General features: G+C 42.7%; 1 protein-coding gene across 1 annotated transcript in view; it reads right to left on the reverse strand.

The window, feature by feature from the left end:
- The window catches only part of PSD (pleckstrin and Sec7 domain containing), a 582,815-nt gene that overhangs the window by 216,159 nt on the left and 346,338 nt on the right, over nt 1–20,318 (reverse strand). Inside the window, exon 11 of the mRNA XM_073585761.1 lies at nt 9,197–9,286. Within this exon, the coding sequence (XP_073441862.1) occupies nt 9,197–9,286 (90 nt within the window). The remainder of the gene's footprint in view (nt 1–9,196; nt 9,287–20,318) is intronic.

Here is a 20,318-nt window from a genome sequence, read left to right on the forward strand (position 1 = left end):
TACCATTTAGGGGCACATCAAGAAAGGCACATCCAGCCCATGAATGGCAGCGCTTCCCAGGACTCACATCCAAAGATGATATTTCATATTTTTTTTTATTTGATAGGTTAAAAAAGAGGAGATACAATGCGTTTCGGATACAGTGTATATCCTTCATCAGGTATCATAAAAACACAGTACAAATCCTGTACTTGATTTACTCATCCTGTGTGAGCCCGACTCTGGCTCTTTCACTTGGATCCACCCGAGGCAAGCTGCAAGCCCTGTCTATTGAAAAGTATCCCAGAAGGAAGGATCTTTGAGGATACACAATCTAAAGCCATATTAGTCTTCTATCAGGTGAGTGCATAAAATTGTGCACCCTTTAAAGACTACAGTATTGTGTTTACGCCGCGATTTGTCTGTTCTTCTCTCCCAAACAGGGTTTTTTTGCATTTATGGACACATGACATTTTTTGATCTCTTTCTATTCTGATTTTTGGGAGGCAGAATTAACAAAAACCAGCAATTCATGATTGTTTTTTTTTTAATGCTATTCCACTGTGGTAAAAATGATAAGGCTCAATACGAGTCGGGTCAGTACGATTACAGCTATATGACATTTATGTATTTTTTTAATGTTTTGGCGCCTTTTCCCGAAAAAAACAATTTTCTAGGAAAAAATATTATTTTTGCATCGCTTTGTTCTGAGAGCTATTACTTTTTTATTTTTCTGCTGATGTAGCTGTATTGCTACTCATTTTGTGAGAGACAAGATGATTTTTTCAGCTATACCATTTTTATTTACATTCATCTTTTTTATTGCATTTTATTCCACTTTTTGTTTGGTGGTATGATGAAAAAGCATAGCTATTTTTTTTTTAATGTTCACTGAAGGCAGGGGTGGGGAACCTCAGGCCCCAGGGCCATTTACGGCCTTCGATGACCTTTTATCAGGCCCCCCGAGCAGATTCTCAGGGACCGCAGTGCTTTGGTAGGGAGCTGTATGTTGATTGCCTCCAGCTCATTAATTTCTTCTTGCTCTGTTAGCAAACACACACAGTGTTCATTACTTAACACTGAAGATCATACAATGAAAGATTACATCCTGACACCAGTGCCTGAGTCAGGATGTACTTTGTGGGCGGAGTTTGTATGGCCCCCGAAGGATGGTATAAATATCCAAATGGCCCTTGGCAGAAAAAAGATTCCCTACCCCTGACTGAAGGGATTAACCAGTGGGAAAGTTTTATACAGTTCTGGCCAAAATTATTGACACCCATGCAATTTTGTCGGATAATGATTGCAAACACAAATTCTTTTGTATTATTATCTTCATTTAATTTGTCTTAAATGAAAAAACACAAAAAGAATTGTCCTAAAGCCAAATTGGATATAATTCCACACCAAACATAAAAAAGAGGGTGGACAAAAGTATTGGCACTGTTTGAAAAATCATGTGATGCTTCTCTAATTTGTGTAACTAACAGCACCTGTGACTTACCTGTGGCACCTAACAGGTGTTGGCAATAACTAAATCACACTTGCAGCCAGTTGACATGGATTAAAGTTGACTCAACCTCTGTCCTGTGTCCTTGTGTGTACCACATTGAGCATGGAGAAAAGAAAGAAGACCAAAGAACTGTCTGAGGACTTGAGAAACCAAATTGTGAGGAAGCATGAGCAATCTCAAGGCTACAAGTCCATCTCCAAAGACCTGAATGTTCCTGTGTCTACCGTGCGCAGCGTCATCAAGAAGTTTAAAGCCCATGGCACTGTGGCTAACCTCCCTAGATGTGGACGGAAAAGAAGAATTGACAAGAGATTTCAACGCAAGATCGTGCGGTTGTTGGATAAAGAACCTCGACTAACATCCAAACAAGTTCAAGCTGCCCTGCAGTCCGAGGGTACAACAGTGTCAACCCGTACTATCCGTCGGCATCTGAATGAAAAGGGACTGTATGATAGGAGACCCAGGAAGACCCCACTTCTTACCCCGAGACATAAAAAAGCCAGGCTGGAGTTTGCCAAAACTTACCTGAAAAAGCCTAAAACATTTTGGAAGAATGTTCTCTGGTCAGATGAGACAAAAGTAGAGCCTTTTAGGCAAAGGCATCAACATAGAGTTTACAGGAGAAAAAAAGAGGCATTCAAAGAAAAGAACACTGTCCTTATAGTCAAACATGGTGGAGGTTCCCTGATGTTTTGGGGTTGCTTTGCTGCCTCTGGCACTGGACTGCTTGACCGTGTGCATGGCATTATGAAGTCAGAAGACTACCAACAAATTTTGCAGCATAATGTAAGGCCCAGTGTGAGAAAGCTGGGTCTCCCTCAGAGGTCATGGGTCTTCCAGCAGGACAATGACCCAAAACACACTTCAAAAAGCACTAGAAAATGGTTTGAGAGAAAGCCCTGGAGACTTCTAAGGTGGCCAGCAATGAGTCCACACCTGAATCCCATAGAACACCTGTGGAGAGATCTAAAAATGGCAGTTTGGAGAAGGCACCCTTCAAATATCAGGGACCTGGAGCAGTTTGCCAAAGAAGGATGGTCTAAAATTCCAGCAGAGCATTGTAAGAAACTCATTGATGGTTACCGGAAGCGATTGGTCGCAGTTATTTTGGCTAAAAGTTGTGCAACCAAGTATTAGGCTGAGGGTGCAATACTTTTGTCTGGCCCATTTTTGGAGTTTTGTGTGAAATGAGCAATGTTTTGCTTTTTGCTTCATTCTCTTTTGTGTTTTTTCATTTAAGACAAATTAAATGAAGATAATAATACCAAAGAATTTGTGTTTGCAATCATTTTCAGGAAGAAACTGAGTACTATCTGACAGAATTGCAGGGGTGTCAATACTTTTGGCCACAACTGTAGATTGTGTCATTCTGGAAGAGGCAATACCAAATATGTGTACATTTTTTGTTTATTTCGTCATAAAAATACTTTATTAGCACAATATATTTTTGTTTTTTATTATTTTGTGATTTTAAAAAAATATATTTTTATAATTTTTTGTCCACTTTTTTTTGTTTTTCACTTAATCCCTCTATGAGACTTTCTCTTTTTGCTGTCTGATCGCTGTTATAAAGTATTGCAATGCATGAGCATTGCAATACTTTATACAAGCTTGTAAGACCATGCGACGTTGGGTCACCATGGCAGTGATCAGCCCTCGCGATCATGCCGCGATAATGAGTTCATCTCTGGACAGGCGGGAAGGCTGCGCAGACAGCTTTTCATTCATTCCTCCGTGGTTTAAAGCCGGGCCAGTCGCATTAACACTGCTCCCGGTTGTAAACTATTTAACCCCTTGAGATGGATTGCAGCGTTGGACTTGACTGTACGGCGGACAGGTATGGGATATTTTTGCTTTTTTATTTTGTATTTTTTACAGGAGAACGAGGGCTTCGATTGGATTGGGAGTTAAATAAGATGGAAAAAATGTGTTTATTTATTTATTTCATTAAAACTCTTTATTCTTAATGTGCGTGTGTTTATTAACCCTTTCAGACTAGTGGATAAATAATGGATAGGTGTCTTATTGACATCTTTCCATTATTAACCAGGCTTAATGTCACCTTACAATAGCAAGGTGACATTAACCCCTTATTACCCCATATGCCATCCACTACAGGGCAATGGGAAGAGAGCAGCTAAGTCCCGGAATAGGTGCATCTTACAGATGCGCCTTTTCTGGCGTGGCTGGGGGCAGATTTTTTTAGCCAGGGGGGGCCCAAAAACAATGGTCCCTATCTAGAATATTAATATCTGCCCTCAGTCACTGGCATGCCCTCTCTGGCGGGGAAAATCGCCATTTTTGTCCGTGAATTAATCCTTTAATTTAACACCTACTGTTCCAAAATTTTACACACACACACACACTACTAACATTATTAGTGAGGGACATATATAAATCTAACGGCTATGCAATGGTTCACTGTATGTAAACCATGTCTCATCCTGTTGGGTTCTGTAATGATTTTACAGAAGCCTACAATTGAATTTTCACCTATTCTGCTATTTATATCTCTATGAAATATAAATATATATACATGTGTGTCAATGACATATATATATATACACTGTATATATATATACACCTATACTATGTGTATACATGTATTCTATCTATTCTATTTTAACCTGTCAGTGTGATTTTACAGTATAGGGACCTGTATAAAGGACACCGGTGTGTATTTCTCGCAAGTCACATACATGGTCCATGTGTAATCCGTTTTTTTCTCACACCCTTAGACTTGCATTGGCGAGTTTTGGCCGAGATACACAAACAATCGCAGCATGCTGCGATTTCTCTCGCACGTATAAAACGTGCAAGAGTAAAATGGATGATGCGAGCTGCACCATAGATTAACATTGGGACGAGTGCTATGCGATTTTTTATCGCCTAGCACTCGTCCGTATTCTATGGTAGTGTGACTCTGGCCTAAAGGAGATTCCTGGGAGAAAGAGAAATAGTGCCTAAGAGCCGGGATTGTAATCTGATGTTAGACATATTTGAAAAAAAATTCCAGAAAACCCATAAAGGGAATGTCACCAGGTTTTTGCTACCTAATCTGAGAGCAGCATAATGTTGGAACATACAGAGGATTTTTAGATTATGTATATCAGTTTCTGTGCATCAACAGTGGATCCAGGCACCCGACCATATGAGGCTTTTTCACATTATATTCCGATATTGGTAAACTCACTAAATTGCAATTTATGTGATCTAGAAACAAAAATAGTTATTCCAGTGATGTGTTACTTACTGGGCTGCTTACTGTAGTTTGTATAAAACCATTGTCTTATTAGCAGGAGATTATCACTAGCGGACTATTTGGTCTGCTGCTAGATAGTCCAGCCCCACTCCCATCACTGATTGGCCACATTCTGTGTAAACTATGCATAGACAGAAAGCTGCCAATCAGTGGTGTGGGGTGGGGGGTTTATAAAGCTCAGTATTCAAAGAACTTTTAGGTCTTAAGCAGATAAAACAGTGATTTTATCAAATCTGCAGCAAGTAGTCCAGTGTAAAGCCTAGGAAGGTATCCAGCTCTTTGGATATATAAAGCTTCACCAATCTTTTAGTGCAGCTCAAAAGGTTCCAGGTACACTAAAAATATTGCACCAAGGCAAAACCGCCAAGCATCCCATTAAGTGATACATAACTGGAATCATGGCCTCTGCCAATACATAATGCTGCTCTCAGATGTGGTAATAAAAACCTGGTGACAGATTCCCTTTAAGTTTGCAAATAGCATGAAGCTTAATAAACAATGAGATGAGTAGTGAATAATGTGCTATTTTATTTTGCTGAAAGGTGTACTGTACCTGACAAAATAAAATAAATAATAAATCATTTCTAGAGTTGTGTAAAAAGATTCACAGGACCTTGGTTCAATAGCCATGCTGCTAGATGGTGACCACAAATACAGGGGTCTGCACACCTCCTCCTTACTGGGAGCATCTCCCATGCCACCTCTGATTAGTAAGCCTTCATTCTTACGGCAAAATACACGCATGATACTGCTCCGTATCCAATAATCAGAAGAGGCGTCAGGGATGCCAGCATGTAGGAGGACTGCCGACTTAGCTGATATAGCAGGTTCTGCTGTGCCTCTGACTACGGCTGGCGTCACACTAAAGGTATGGAAAATCGGTCCGAATCTCCCTGCCGAGAGTCGCACGAGTGTTCTCCATATGGTTATCCGTGTGTAATGTGTTTCCAATGCAATGATGCGATTTTCTTGCACCTATGTATCCGTATGACATCCATATGCCATGCATATGGCTTTACATTTCTCACTGATTTTCCCCATTGAATTTAATGGCTCAATGGGCTGAAATGAGGAAAATGAGTGCGTATTTGTCGCAAGCTAGACAGATGGTCCATGTTGTGTCCGGGATTTTCTCGCACCCATAGGCTTGCATTGGCGAGTCTCGGTGCCAATCTCAGAATGCTGCGATTTTAAACGCACGTCGAATACGCCTGAGAAAAAAATATGGTGATGTGAGCGGCCCCATAGATAAACAGTGGGCCGAGTGCTATGCGATGTTTTCTCGCATAGTAGTCGGCTGTATTCTACGATAGTGTGACTCCGGCCTACCACACTTTCTACATTGTTGGTCATGCATGGAGGAACGGCAGTTGGTTCAAAATACAGGAGGGGAAGTCAGATGCAATTAATCAACTGCAAAAACATTACCAGGCACAGTCTGTTCCCTATAACACCATAAGGTAAGTAGCAACTTTTCACTGTGTACCAAGCAAATCCCTGTGACCAGTGTTTTGCCCTATGAAGAGCTGTTCTTGCAATAGGTGTCAATTAGTGATAAGGTGTTATCCGAGTATGCTCGGGTGCAGGGTCGACGTTAGAGGCAGGCAGACCAGGCAGCTACCTAGGGCCCCTGCTCCCCCAGGGGCACGAGCCAGTGGTGTGCTGCTAATAGCGGCACGTCACGCAGCCGCTATGGGGCCCGTGAGTCAGGGAGGCACGCCTGCTGCCAGCGCCGACTCCTCCACAATCCCCCCCTTCGCAAGCGCCGACGCATTCAACTGTACCAGCATTTATAACACTGGTACAGTTCAAAGCAATGATGGAAGAGAGAGCATCATGTGACGCTCCCTATTTCATCATTCCCCTCTGTCTCTGACACTGCAGATGCATGATGACGTCACTTCATCAGCAGCGCGGGGCACGAGGAGAGGTGAGCATTGTGTGTATTTTTTTAATATATCAGTGAGTTATTACTTGACTGTAGGGCCATTCTCAGGGGGGGCTACATTATATTCTATGGGGGGCTGTATTATATTCTATGAGGGAGAATTGCATAATACTCTTATGGGGCTAAATATTCTATGGGGAGCTACATTATATTCTATGGGGGCTGTATTAAATTTATTGAATTCTATGAGAGGTGATTGCATCATACTCTATGAGGGGGCTGCATTATACTATGTGAGGGGACTACATTGTATTCTATGGAGCGCTGCATTATATTCTATGGGGGGCTAGATTATATTTTATGGGGGGCTTCATTATACTCTATGAGGGGGCTACATTATATTCTATGGGGGCTGCATTATACTATATGAGGAGGGCTACATTATATTCTATGGGGGGCTGCATTATACCCTGGGGGCTACATTATATTCTGTTGGGTGGCTGCATTATACTCTGTGGGGTGGCAGCATTATACTATATGTGGGCTGCATTATACTGTATCGAGGACTATGGGGAATATATTATACTATATGAGGATCTATGGGGTGCATTATACTATGGAAAATGAATTGTACTACATGGATGACTATGGTGGTGCATTATACTATATGGAACACTATGAGGAGTGTATTATACTATATGGAGGACTGAGGAGTGTATTATACAGGGTGGGACATTTGTATGGATACACCTAAATAAAATGGGAATGGTTGGTGATATCAGCTTCCTGTTTGTGGCACATTAGTATATGGGAGGGGGAAAACTTTTCAAGATGAGTTGTGACCATGGTGGCCATTTTGAAGTTGGCCATTTTGGATCCAACTTTATTTTTTTCAATGGGAAGAGGGTCATGTGACACATCAAACTTATTGTGAATTTCACAAGAAAAACAACGGTGTGCTTGGTTTTAACGTAACTTTATTATTCCATGAGTTATTTACAAGTTTCTCTTTTTTTACAGCCATTGACATGTCGCAGAGGTTAACACGTGAGGAGCAGACAGAAATTGTGTTGATGTGTGGTGAACGCAGTACCTGGATCATTGCAGCAGATTTCAATGCAAGACACCCTACGCAAGAAAACTGTCACCATTTCCATTTTATTTAGGTGTGTCCATATAAATGGCCCACCCAAAAAAGTTTGCCTCATCACTGAATATAATGTTCTGTGTAAACTTAGGGTCCTGTTCCAATTTTTGTTTTGCCTGTTCTCAAATTCAGCGCACCGATCTGGCTCATCAACCATTCCCATTTTATTTAGGTGTATCCATATAAATGGCCCACCCTGTAGTATATGGAGGACTGAGGAGTGTATTATGCTATATGGAGGACTATGGGGAGTGCATAATACTATATGGAGGACTATGGGTGTATAATACTACATGGAGAACTGAAGAGTGTATTTTAATATATGGAGGAGTATAGGGAGTGTATTATACTGTATGGAGGACTATGGGACACATTATATTATAAGGAGGACTATGGGATGTGCATTTTACAATATGAAGGACTGCGGTTACAATATGGAGGACTGGAGTGTATTATACTAAACAAGCAAAATGCTGCATATTCATCGAGTGATTGGATTGTTTATGCCGGACCAAAAATCATTGTTCTCAGCTGCACTTCTCCGGTGTAAACTGTAGATGTGCTGCTGATAACATGATACTGCATGGGGACAGATTGATCTAATAGTGATTATTTTGTTCCCATCATTCTTTCTCAGTTGGTGTAAAGAGGCCGGGAAACAAGCAAACGACTTCAATATTGTCGATGACACTCGTTTACCGGCCTGAACTCGGCGCATGTAAATACGACATAAATGATTCTGTGTGATGTGCAATATGTTAGCATTTGGGGCCTCATTTTAAACTTTTGTCTAGGGCCCTACTTTGCCTAAAACTTGCCCTGCTTGGGTGCTAACCAGGTGTCTTTGGCATACTCAAATAATATGTCCGAGTCCCTGCAGCTGCATGTCTCACGATTGTTCAACAGCGGCAACACATGCATGGATTGCTTCTTTCTTAGGCAATCCCTGCATATGTCAAACAGCCACGAGATATGCAGATGCGGGGACACAAACATTATTTGAGCGTGCCGAAGACACTCTGTAAGCACTTGAACAATAAGAGCTTATCTGAGCACGTTCGCTCATCACTAGTATTACTCTCAAATTTCCTAATTTTCTTTCTACAGCTCCAAAGTACCGTAGTCTATGTGTTTCCATTGGAACAAAGAACAGGTGTAAACCTGCAGTTTTGCAGTCATTCTTTTTCCATTTGTCCCTCATTTTGCTAACATAGTACAGAAAATGTGGCTGAAGAATCAGACCGCTCAGGGTTTATTAGTTTGCAGAAGAAGAGATGTGGAAAAAAAAATCTGTGGAAAATGTTTCATAAAGAGCTATTGCAAAGTTGCTGTATTTTATATATTTGAAAACAAGTCTACAAATGTGGATATAGCCATTAAATGTACCAGTAATAGGAAATGTCTTACCTTGAGAAGTTCCCTAGGAAAGTCTTTTCCTCCATTTAATCCTTCCAGGTTTCCAATGAATTCAGAGCAAGACATCCTTTTACCAATGTTCTGAAAGGAATACATATTTTATTGATTTATTGTTTGCATGTGTGAAATATTTTGCTGGGATGAGAACATAAGAATTGATCGCCCTTCAAAGCAAAGTAAAGCCCTGCTAGTCCACATAATGGCATTTCCCAGCCAATCACTTTTCACACATTATAATAAGTGCAATGAGTAGGAAGTAGTCATTTCCGTAACCTGGGATCATAATAAAAATGTCTGTATAACAGTAAAAAATACAGAGAGGGCCATTTGTATGGATACACCTAACTAAAATGGGAATGGTTGGTGATATCAACTTCCTGTTTGTGGCACATTAGAATATGGGAGGGGGAAACTTTTCAAGATGGGTGTTGACCATAGCGGCCATTTTGAAGTCGGCCATTTTGGATCCAACTTTATTTTTTTCAATGGGAAGAGGGTCATGTGACACATCAAACTTATTGAGAATTTCACAAGAAAAACAATGGTGTACTTGGGTTTAGCATAACTTTATTCTTTTATGGGTAATTTAAGAGTTTATGACCACTTATAAAATGTGATCAAAGTGCTGGCCATTGTGTTGGATTGTCAATGCAACCCTCTTCTCCCACTCTTGACACACTGATAGCAACACTGCAGAAGAAATGCTATCAAAGGCAGGCTTCCAGTATCCATTGTTTCAGATGCTGCACATCTCGTATCTTCACAGCATAAACAATTGCCTTCAGATGACCCCAAAGATAATAGTCTAAGGGGTTCATGTTGTGAGTTCATTCTCTGGTTCACCAGTTGTGAGTTCTCCTTCCAGACTCCCTCTGGTGGTAACAGGAGGTAGTGAGGCTGATTTACTCGGTGGAGATCTGCCACCTGAGAATGAGGATGACGATTGGACCTCAGGAGTCTCAGATTGGATTTAAGACAGCCGACGCCCTATTCAGTTGCTGGTGATTCCTTCTGGCTTGTCAGCTCTTGGTTTTCAGCTCTGTTCCAGTCATCTAAAGCTAAGTTTTTCTGCTAATGTTCACACTTGATTTTGTTGGTCTATTCAGTTTTTTGTGTGGTCAGCCAGCCCAGGCTGGGGGCTGTGCTGAATTTCCACTCTTAGTTATCAGTATTTTGCCAATTTGCTTTTTGTCCCTTACTAGTTTGGTCTCTTTTTGCTCTGTCCCAGAATATTTCAGAGTGCTGATATAGTGGGAGAAGTCTAGTGACTTTAGGGTTAATTTTGCTATCAGAAGTGTTGGACATTATTTTTGTAGGGTTTTTTGCTGGTTGCAGACAGTGTCTTTCCTTTCCTTTCCTTTCTAGTTAGTTTGGGCCCCATCGTGTTGCTCAGCCTATTTTCCTGCCTGTGTTTGTGCCTTCATCTTGTTTCACCGTCAATACATGTGTGGGGGCTATCTATTCCTTTGGGGTCTGCTCTGGGGCAGTTACTTTTCCCCTTTTCATGCTTCAGGCTTATTTAGTCCTCCGGCTGTGACGAAGCGTCTAGGAACATCATAGGTACGCTCCACGACTGCTGCTAATTGTGTGGTAGGATCAGGGATCTGCAATCTGCATAGTTACCAACTTCTCTGGTTTTCTGTGACTTAGCTTGTTTTGCTTTTTTCTCCTCGGTGACCCATTCATAACAAAATCACCAGCCATACCGCAGATTCTAGGGTACTCAAAAGCAGGAAAGAGTTGTTAAAAAAAAAAAAGTGTCAGAATTTTGTTTTTTTTATATTTTTTCCTCTTTTTCTCTGGGGCCGTAGGAGGTTTTTTTTGCTCTTTCCTAATGGAGATTAAGCAATTGTCTGATCGTGTGGAGCAGCTGGCTGCTGAAGTGCAGGGAATTTCCACCTACCTCATTCAGTCACATGCTGATTAATCTAAGATCCCTACTCCTGATGTGTTTTCTGGGGATCGGTCTAAATTTCTGAATTTTAAGAATAATTGTAAATTATTTCTGGCCTTGAAGTCTAACTCATCGGGGAGCTCTGTGCAGCAGGTTAAAATTGTCATCTCCTTGCTGCGCGGCGATCCCCAGGATTGGGCTTTTTCTCTGACACCTGAAAATCCTATTCTAATGTTGATGCATTTTTTTAAGCCTTGGGGTTGTTGTATGATGAACCTAATGCTGTTGATCAAGCTGACAGAACCCTGTTGGCATTAAACCAGGGTCAGGATTCTGCAGAGTTATACTGTCAAAAATTCCGAAAGTGGGTGGTCCTTACTACATGGAATGATAGTGCATTGGCAGCTCTCTTTCGGAAGGGTTTATCAGAGACCGTAAAAGATGTTATGGTGGGATTTCCTATTCCCTCTGGTCTGGATGATTCTATGTCATTAGTAGAGTTGAGCGATACCATCCGATACTTCAAAGTATCGTATCGGATGGTATCGGCCGATCTTTAAAAAAAGTATCGGTATCGCCGATTCCGATACCGGAAGTCCCATTCAAGTCTATGGGACTTCCGGTATCGGAATAAGAAAAACCCTTTCCTGCCCTTGTACAGCCTCTCTGGGGTCTGTACGGGCCTTTCGGGGGGCTGTGCCGGCCTGCCAGGGGGTCTGTGCAGGCTCCGGTGGTCTGTGCCGGCCTGCCGGTGGTCTGTGCAGGCTCCGGGGGGCTGTGCCGGCCTGCCGGGGGGCTGTGCCGGCCTGCCAGGGGGTCTGTGCAGGCTCCGGTGGTCTGTGCCGGCCTGCCGGGGGGCTGTGCCGGCCTGCCGGGGGGCTGTGCCGGCCTGCCGGTGGTCTGTGCAGGCTCCGGGGGTCTGTGCAGGCATCGTCCGATGGGACTACAAGTCCCATCTGGCGATGCCTGCTACCATGACAGTGATTGACACATTAGCCAATGATGGGACAGTAGTAGTCCCATCATCCGGCTAATGTGTTAAATGTAAAAAAAAAAAAAAAAAAAAAATTACATGCTACATTCATACTACATACTACATACATGCTACATTCATACTACATACTACATACATGCTACATTCATACTACATGCAACATACATACTACATATATACTACATGCATGCTACATACATACTACATGCATGCTACATACATACTACATGATACATACTACATATATACTACATGCATGCTACATACATACTACATATATACTACATGCATGCTACATACATACTACATGCTACATGCATGCTACATATATACTACATACATGCTACATATATACTACATACATACTACATATATACTACATGCATGCTACATACATACTACATATATACTACATGCATGCTACATATATACTACATGCATGCTACATACATACTACATATATACTACATGCATACTACATACATACTACATGCTACATGCATGCTACATATATACTACATACATGCTACATATATACTACATACATACTACATATATACTACATGCATGCTACATACATACTACATATATACTACATGCATGCTACATATATACTACATGCATGCTACATACATACTACATATATACTACATGCATACTACATGCTACATGCATGCTACATACATACTACATGCTACATACATACCACATATATACTACATACATACAATACATTCATACAATACATACATAGACATACAGTACATATAACATAGAGTAACATACTTACCAATACTTGTCACATTGTTCCCCGAAGCCATTGTCGTCTACGGAATAAATATTAACATAACAAACCACAAAAATACTCACCCACGATCCGAAGCAGTCCACGAGTGTGTCCCACGACGATCTTGGGTAGAGAACTGCAGCATCAGCTGATGCTGCCGTTCTCTACGGGCTGCAGGAATCCAATGACGGAAGGTAGGTATCCTTCCGCACTGTATTCCTCCGCCACTTAAAAAAAAAAAAAGTCCCTAGTCTCACTTTATGCCATTGCTGTGTGGGAATTTCCCACACAGCAATGGCATAAAGTGAGACTAGGGACTTTTTTTTTTTTAAGTGGCGGAGGAATACAGTGCGGAAGGATACCTACCTTCCGTCATTGGATTCCTGCAGCCCGTAGAGAACGGCAGCATCATCTGATGCTGCCGTTCTCTACCCAAGATCGTCGTGGGACACACTCGTGGACTGCTTCGGATCGTGGGTGAGTATTTTTGTGGTTTGTTATGTTACTATTTATTCCGTACACGACAATGGCTTCGGGGAACAATGTGACAAGTATTGGTAAGTATGTTACTCTATGTTATATGTACTGTATGTCTATGTATGTATTGTATGAATGTATTGTATGTATGTAGTATATATGTGGTATGTATGTAGCATGTAGTATGTATGTAGTATGTATGTAGCATGCATGTAGCATGTAGTATGTATGTAGCATGCATGTAGTATATATGTAGTATGTATGTAGCATGCATGTAGTATATATGTAGCATGTATGTAGTATGTATGTGGTATGTATGTAGCATGTAGTATATATGTAGCATGCATGTAGTATATATGTAGTATGTATGTAGTATGTATGTAGCATGTATGTAGTATATATGTAGTATGTATGTAGTATATATGTAGCATGTATGTAGTATATATGTAGTATGTATGTAGTATATATGTAGCATGCATGTAGTATATATGTAGTATGTATGTAGTATATATGTAGTATGTATGTAGTATATATGTAGCATGCATGTAGTATATATGTAGTATGTATGTAGTATATATGTAGCATGTATGTAGTATGTATGTAGCATGCATGTAGCATGTAGTATGTATGTAGCATGCATGTAGTATATATGTAGTATGTATGTAGCATGCATGTAGTATATATGTAGCATGCATGTAGTATGTATGTGGTATGTATGTAGCATGTAGTATATATGTAGCATGCATGTAGTATGTATGTAGTATGTATGTAGTATGTATGTAGCATGCAGTATGTATGTAGTATGTATGTAGTATATATGTAGTATGTATGTAGCATGCATGTAGTATGTATGTAGCATGCATGTAGTATGTATGTAGCATGCATGTAGTATGTATGTAGTATGTATGTAGTATGTATGTAGTATATATGTAGTATGTATGTAGCATGTAGTATGTATGTAGTATTTTTTTTTTTTTTTTTTTTTTTTTAACATTTAACACATTAGCCGGATGATGGGACTACTACTGTCCCATCATTGGCTAATGTGTCAATCACTGTCATGGTAGCAGGCATCGCCCGATGGGACTTGTAGTCCCATCGGACGATGCTTGCACAGACCCCCGGACATCAGCACAGCCCCCCGGCAGGCCGGCACAGCCCCCCGGCAGGCCGGTACAGACCCCCACAGGGTGCACAGCCCCCCGGCAGGCCGGCACAGCCCCCCGGCAGGCCGGCAGAGACCCCGGGCAGTCCACACAGCCCCCCGGCAGGCCGGCACAGCCCCCCGGCAGGCCGGCAGAGACCCCCGGAAGGCCCGAAATGACGGCGCATCATGATGCGCACACACCGCGCATCATGATGACGTCAGGCCGTCAATCAACTGAACTTCCGATTCCGATGCCGAATTCCGATATTGAAAAAATATCGGAAGTCGGTATCGGAATTCCGATACAGCAAGTATCGGCCGATACCCGATACTTGCGGTATCGGAATGCTCAACACTAGTCATTAGCCATTCAAGTTGATCGGCGTTTACGTGAACGTAAAACTACACGGGAGGCGCTGCCACCTTTTGAACAAACGTCTGAACCTATGCAATGTGATGGGGTTTTGTCTAGGGCGCAACATCAGGAGTTTAGAAGGCGTAATAAGCTGTGTTTTTTCTGTGGAGACGTCTCTCATACTATTTCTGTCTGCCCAAAACGAGAGAAACGTTTTGCACACATATTTACTGTGGGCACTATACAACCTAAGTTTCTTTTGGCAATTACTCTGATCTGCTCCTTATCCACGTTTTCCACAAAGGCTTTTGTGGATTCAGGAGCAGCGTTGAATCTGATGGATTTGGACTTTGCTAAACGTTGTGGTTTTTCCATGACGCCTCTGCGGACGCCTATTCCTTTGAAGGGTATTGATGCTACTACTTTGGTTTAGAATAAACCTCAGTTTTGGACCCAGGTGACAATGCGAGTTGCCCCAGACCACCCAGAAAATTGTAAATTTTTGGTGCTGCATAATTTGCATGATACTATTGTTCTGGGTTTTCCTTGGTTGCAAACTCATAATCCAGTTTTGGATTGGAAATCTGGGTCTGTGGTGAGTTGGGGGTTGTCAGTGTGTTCTTAGGGACGCTCCTGTTTTCTCCTCCTCTCCTCAGTCTCATGATATTCCTGATTATCTAGCCGATTTTTCTGATGTATTTAGTGAGAGCAAGTCTGCGTCTTTACCTCCTCATAGGAGTTATGTGCAATTGAGTTGATGCCTGGGTGTAAATTTCCCAAGGGTCGGCTTTTCAACTTAACAGTACCTGAACATGATGCTAAGCGATCCTATATTAAGGCGTCATTGGAGAAGGGTCACATTAGACCATCCTCGTCACCTTTAGGTGCTGTGTTTTTTTTTGTGACCAAGAAAGATGGTTCATTAAGACCGTGTATTGATTATCGTTCCCTTAACAAGATGACGGTTAAATATCAGTACCTTTTACCTCTGATGTCTGATTTATTCTCCAGAGTTAAGAGTGCCTGCTGGTTTACTAAGCTTGACCTCAGGGGGGCGTATAATCTTATTCGCATCAAGCACGGGGATGAATGGAAGACGGCGTTTAATACTCCGGAGGGACATTTTGAGTACCTGGTGATGCCTTTTGGGCTCACTAATGCCACTTCTGTCTTCCAATCCTTTATGAATGATATTTTCTGTGACTATGTGGATAAGTTTTTGATCATCTATCTGGATGATATTTTGATCTTTTCTAGTGATTGGGATTCTCATGTGGAACACGTCCAGACTGTGTTCCAGATTTTGAGGGAGAATTCCCTGTTTGTTAAGGGATCGAAATGCCTCTTTGGTGTACAGAGGATTTCATTTTTGGGATTTATCTTATCTCCATCGACTATTGAAATGGACCCGGCCAAGGTACAGGCCATTTATGATTGGGTTCAGCCTACTTCTTTGAAGGCCCTCCAGAAGTTTTTGGGTTTTGCTAATTTCTATTGTAAATTTATAGGTAATTTTTCTGGTATTGTCAAACCACTGACTGATCTGACCAAGAAGGGAGCTGATGTGCTGAATTGGTCTCCTGAGGCTATCTCAGCATTTCAGGAGCTTAAGCAGAGATTTACTTTAGCTCCAGTTTTACAGCAACCTGATGTCTCACTTCCATTTCAGGTGGAGGTAGATGCTTCTGAGATTGGTGCAGGAGCTGTTTTGCCCCAAAAAGACCCTGTGACTTCTAAGATGAATCCCTGTGCCTTCTTTTCTCGAAAGTTCTCCCCATCTGAACGCAACTATGACGTGGGGAATCGGGAATTGTTGGCCATGAAGTGGGCATTTGAGGAGTGGAGACATTGGCTGGAGGGAGCTAGACATCAAGTTGTGGTCCTCACCGATCACAAGAATTTGATTTATCTTTAGTCGGCCAAACGCTTGAATCCAAGACAGGCTAGATGGACCTTGTTTTTCACGCGTTTTAATTTTGTGGTCTCTTTTCTTCCGGGCACTAAGAATGCTAAGGCAGACGCCCTTTCTAGGAGTTTCATTGCCGATTCTCTTAGTGTGACTGAGCCTACTACCGTCCTAGGTGAGGGGATAGTTCTTTCTGCCATTTCGCCCGTTTTGAGACGCGCCCTGGAGGAATTTCAGGAGGATAAACCTGAGCGTTGCCCTATGGGAAAATTGTATGTTCCTGACCAGTGGAGAAAGAGAGTGATGTCTGAAATTCATTGCTCCGCATTGGCTGGTCATCCAGGTATTTTTGGTACCAGAGATTTGGTGAGTCGGTCCTTTTGGTGGCCTGCCTGTCTCGTGACGTCAGGAATTTTGTACAGTCCTGTGGGACTTGTTCTCGGTCTAAACACTGTTCTCGTTCTAGTGGGTTGCTGATGCCCTTGCCATTGCCCAAGAGGCCATGGACCCATATCTCAATGGATTTCATTTCTGATCTTCCTGTCTCTCAGAGAATGACTGTTATCTGGGTGATTTGTGATAGATTTTCGAAGATGGTCCATCTTGTACCACTCCCAAAGTTGCCATCTTCCGCTGAATTGGTGCCCTTGTTTTTACAACAGGTGGTTCGGTTACATGGGATTCCTGAGAACATTGTGTCCGACAGAGGAGTCCAGTTTGTTTCCAGATTCTGGAAAGCTTTTGTTCCAATCTGGGAATTCAGTTATCCTTCTCCTCCGCGTTTCTTCCCCAGACCAATGGACAGACTGAGAGAACAAACCAGACCTTGGAGTCTTATTTGAGATGTTTTATATCTGCTAATCAGGAAGATTGGGTCTCATTTTTGCCCTTGGCCAAATTCGCACTGAACAATAGAGCTAGTTCTGCCACTTTGATGTCACCCTTTTTCTGTAATTTTGGGTTTCATCCTCGATTCTCTTCAGGGCAAGTGGAATCTTCGTCCTGCTCAGGTGTAGACACTGTGGTTAAGAGAATGCAGCAGATATGGGACCAAGTGGTGGATAAGTTGTCACTCTCTCAGGAAAAGGCCCAGCGATTTTCTAACCGGCATAGGACCCATGGTCCCCGGTTTAAAGTGGGTGATATGGTTTGGTTGTCGTCTAAGAACATTCCTATGAAGGTTGCATCTCCTAAATTTAAGCCAAGATTTATTGGTTCTTATAAGATTTTGGAAATTCTTAATCCTGTTCGATTGGCTCTTCCAGTTACGTTCAAGATCCATAACGTATTTCACAAATTTCTGTTGAAGAGGTTTGTTGAGCCAGTGGTTCCTATGGCAGCACCTCCTGACCCTGTGTTGGTTGAAGGCAATGTGGAATATGAGGTAGAGAAAATATTGGATTCTCGTTTGGTTAGACAGAGACTCCAGTATTTGGTCAAATGGAAAGGTTATGGTCAGGAGGATAATTCTTGGGTCTCTGCCTCCGATATTCATGCCAATAGATTGGTTCATGCTTTTCACTGGGCTCATCCTGATCGGCCTGGTGGCGTGGATGAGGGTTCGGTGACCCCACCTCAAGGGGGGTACTGTTGTGAGTTCATTCTCTGGTTCACCAGTTGTGAGTTCTCCTTCCAGACTCCCTCTGGTGGTAACAGGAGGTAGTGAGGCTGATTTGATCGGTGGAGATCTGCCACCTGAGAATGAGGATGACGATTGGACCTCACGAGTCTCAGATTGGATTTAAGACAGCCGACGCCCTATTCAGTTGCTGGTGATTCCTTCTGGCTTGTCAGCTCCTGGTTTTCAGCTCTGTTCTAGTCATCTAAAGCTAAGTTTTTCTGCTAATGTTCACACTTGATTTTGTTGGTCTATTCAGTTTTTTGTGTGGTCAGCCAGCCCCGGCTGGGGGCTGTGCTGAATTTCCACTCTTATTTATCAGTATTTTGCCAATTTGCTTTTTGTCCCTTACTAGTTTGGTCTCTTTTTGCTCTGTCCCAGAATATTTCAGAGTGCTGATATAGTGGGAGAAGTCTAGTGACTTCAGGGTTAATTTTGCTATCAGTAGTGTTGGACATTATTTTTGTAGGGTTTTTTGCAGGTTGCAGACAGTGTCTTTCCTTTCCTTTCTAGTTAGTTTGGGCCCCATCGTTTGCTCAGCCTATTTTCCTGCCTGTGTTTGTGCCTTCATCTTGTTTCACCATCAATACATGTGTGGGGGCTATCTATTCCTTTGGGGTCTGCTCTGGGGCAGTTAGTTTTCCCCTTTTCATGCTTCAGGCTTATTTAGTCCTCCGGCTGTGACGAAGCGTCTAGGAACATCGTAGGTACGCACCACGGCTGCTGCTAATTGTGTGGTAGGATCAGGGATCTGCAATCTGCATAGTTACCAACCTCTCTGGTTTTCTGTGACTTAGCTTGTTTTGCTTTTTTCTCCTCGGTGACCCATTCATAACAGGTTCAGATTGGGAGACCTTGGTGGCCATTCAACTGGCCCACGACGACCAATCTACTTTCCAGGAACCTGTTCATGTAGGAATGCTTGGACCTGACACCCATAATTGATGGTATGGTGTGGTATATGGGGTACAAGGATAGTGGGGCCATTCTTCATCAATGGAAAACTCAATGCCACTGGATATCTGAAATTGCTACATGATGTGTTGCCCGCTTTATGCACTGAAGATGGCACGTTCCCTGAGTTTTTCCAGCAAGATGGTGCACCACCACAATATGGGTGTCAGGTCTGAGCATTCCTACAAGGAATATGACCCCCTTAAACTAGCATTTCTTCTGTGGTGTTGCTATCAGTGTGCCAAGAGTGGATTGCATTGACAATCCAACACAATGGGCAGCACTTTGAACACATTTTATAAGTGGTCATAAACTTGTTACGCTAAAACCAAGCACACCAATGTTTTTCTTGTGAAATTCTCAATATGTTTGATGTGTCACATGACCCTCTTCCTGTAACGGACAGGGAAGGACAATGTCCGAGAGTGGACCCTCTGGGTCGAGGATCTGGAGCCCCTGGGTCGAGCGCGCCAGGTGATGACCGACCCCTATACAGGGATCGTTAGGGGCAAAACCGCAGAGGACAGAACCGCGACAGCTGGTACCAGGAGGGACGGCTCGGGGACACGGAGCGACAGCGCAACCAAGATTACTGGACAGAGCAGGGTTATAGGATGAGGAGGCGGCAGGCAGCCGCTACTAGCGGGGATACAGGAGGAGGCACAGGAGCAGAGGAAGGGCACACTAGGAGGAAACAGATGGAAGAACAAGGACGGTAGCATACGAGACCTAGGGAGCGGGGAGAGGAGAGACAAGGAGGAGGCGAGACAGAACTGAGACCAGCAGGGGGACGGAAAGAGGACCTAAACTAGATCCCTAACACGACAGAGGGGGCCAGAACAGAGTGTAAGGAAACACAATCCTCAGGCGTCCTCACTACGGAGAGAATGCCTGAAATATCATAGGACCCGGAAGTGGGCGGTGCGCACCGCCCTCAGCGCCGCCCACCGCTGACAGAAGAGAGAGCGCTGGCGCGCGCCC

Source organism: Dendrobates tinctorius, unplaced genomic scaffold (assembly GCF_039654945.1).
Source record: "Dendrobates tinctorius isolate UK_male_01 unplaced genomic scaffold, ASM3965494v1 ptg000089l, whole genome shotgun sequence".
Taxonomy (NCBI): domain Eukaryota; kingdom Metazoa; phylum Chordata; class Amphibia; order Anura; family Dendrobatidae; genus Dendrobates; species Dendrobates tinctorius.